The 1,678-nt window shown below is 43.5% G+C and overlaps 1 protein-coding gene across 1 annotated transcript; it reads right to left on the bottom strand.

The window, feature by feature from the left end:
• Positions 1 to 21: 21 nt before the first annotated feature.
• On the bottom strand, positions 22 to 1,132 carry LOC110092762 (the record flags this gene model as incomplete). The annotated part of the gene is made up of 1 exon (XM_020817430.1): positions 22 to 1,132. A coding segment is annotated over exon 1 (1,111 nt), but the record flags the coding sequence as incomplete, so codon positions are not given.
• Between the last annotated feature and the right edge of the window lie 546 nt (positions 1,133 to 1,678).

Below are 1,678 nucleotides of genomic sequence, written 5' to 3'. Positions count from 1 at the left end.
TAAGGTTCAAAGTGGATGAACCAATGAGAATGTTAGGAATGAAAGGAGTTTCAGTGGAAGAAGAAGCTTCCAGAGCGGAGTCTTCATTTGGTGAGTTGAGATTAGGGATGATGATTGTCTTATCTTTAGTGGTAACAGTGTGAGTGGGGTCCTCAATGTGGTTGGAAGTGGCACAAAAATTGGCTTGGCATTCAGGTTGAACTTGCTGAACAGTAGGGTTGGATTCAGCAATATTGTTATTTTGTGGGTTTGTAGAATGAGGGAGCTCGAGAAGTGGAGGTTGTGAAGGAGGTTTAGAGTTATTCCTTGAATTGGGACGAGGAGGACGGCTGGAGCTTCTACCACGAGGACGTGGAGGAGGGATAGCGGGTTTAGGGGGGTTCGGATTCTTTAGGCAGAGAGAGTAAGGATGAACAAGGGAACGGCATCCTTCACACGGAGTGGGTTTCCAGTCGTAAACCACTCTGAGATTTAAATCTTCACCGTCAATTTCCAACGGAATTTCCTCAGGAAGGGGCGAATCTTTGGAAATAAGAACGCAAACACGTGCGAAAGTAAGACGAGATCTCTTAGCAGTAAGAGAATCTACAGACAACGGTATACCAATATAGCTTGCTATCTTTGAAATTCCAGTAGGGGTCCATAGAGCCAAAGGAAAATCTACTATCTTTATCCAAATGGGAATGGAAGCATTCTCATCCCGCTTTGGCTTAAACTTGGGAGACCATTTTTGCAAAATGAATGGTTTCTCAAGTAAAAACCAAGGCCCACCAGACCAAACAGCATCATAATCCTCTTGGGATGAAAATTTAATGAGAAAAAAGCCATCAGCAAGCGATAACAGAGAGATCGCACCTTTTAATGGCCAAACCTTTCTCATAGCCGTTAAAAGCCGCTCGTAGTAAGGACGCTGGCCCAGAGAGTACCCAACCAGCGAGAAGGTCCAAAGCGAAGAACCTTCAGAAAGATCATCCGCGCGAAAAGAGAGCTTAGGTTTTGGCGGGTAAAAAATTACCGGGAAAGGCTCAGGAATGGCGGTAGGGGAGGCAGTTGTTTCAGCGTAAGAAAGCCCCAAGACGGGAGGAGCGGAGGAGCCAGGAAGGCCTGGAAAATCCTTCGGATCGAAAGCCATCCGAAGGGGGGAGAGGGGAAACCTCTCCCGAAGGGAGGAGTACGCCGGCAAAAGGGATTAGGGTTTCGCCAGAGCAAAATATCTCAACGCTTTCATTCAATCCTTTCCACGACAAGTTCCGAATATCGGAAAGATCAGTCGAGGCAACTTCCGGATTTAGAAAATCAATTCAAATTGCTAATAAAGTTAAATAAATATTAGTGGAATTAAATTGGGTTAAATCTGATTAAACTCGAGTTCAAATTTGACTTCATTTAAGTTAGTTTGGGTTTGATTTGGTTCAACGAAATTAATCGCACAAAATTGAACTTAAAATCAACATTTAATCAAAATGAAATTCGACCCGACGCAGTCGACATGTGTTGATCAAAATCGATCGAGCGTAGTCAAATTAAATTCTGGTCGATCCAAGTCAATTTGAAATCAAATTCCAATTGAAGTCAATTCGGCTCGAACTTAGCTCGTCTTGACTTGATTGAGTCGATCAAACACAGTCGAAGGAAAATGCACGATAAAAACGAGGTCAACATTATCTCTCTGCACACT

The sequence above is a fragment of the Dendrobium catenatum genome, unplaced genomic scaffold (genome assembly GCF_001605985.2).
Source record: "Dendrobium catenatum unplaced genomic scaffold, ASM160598v2 original_scaffold_88985, whole genome shotgun sequence".
NCBI lineage: Eukaryota > Viridiplantae > Streptophyta > Magnoliopsida > Asparagales > Orchidaceae > Dendrobium > Dendrobium catenatum.
Note: the sequence above shows the minus strand (reverse complement) of the source record. Positions and strands in the feature narration are given on the sequence as shown.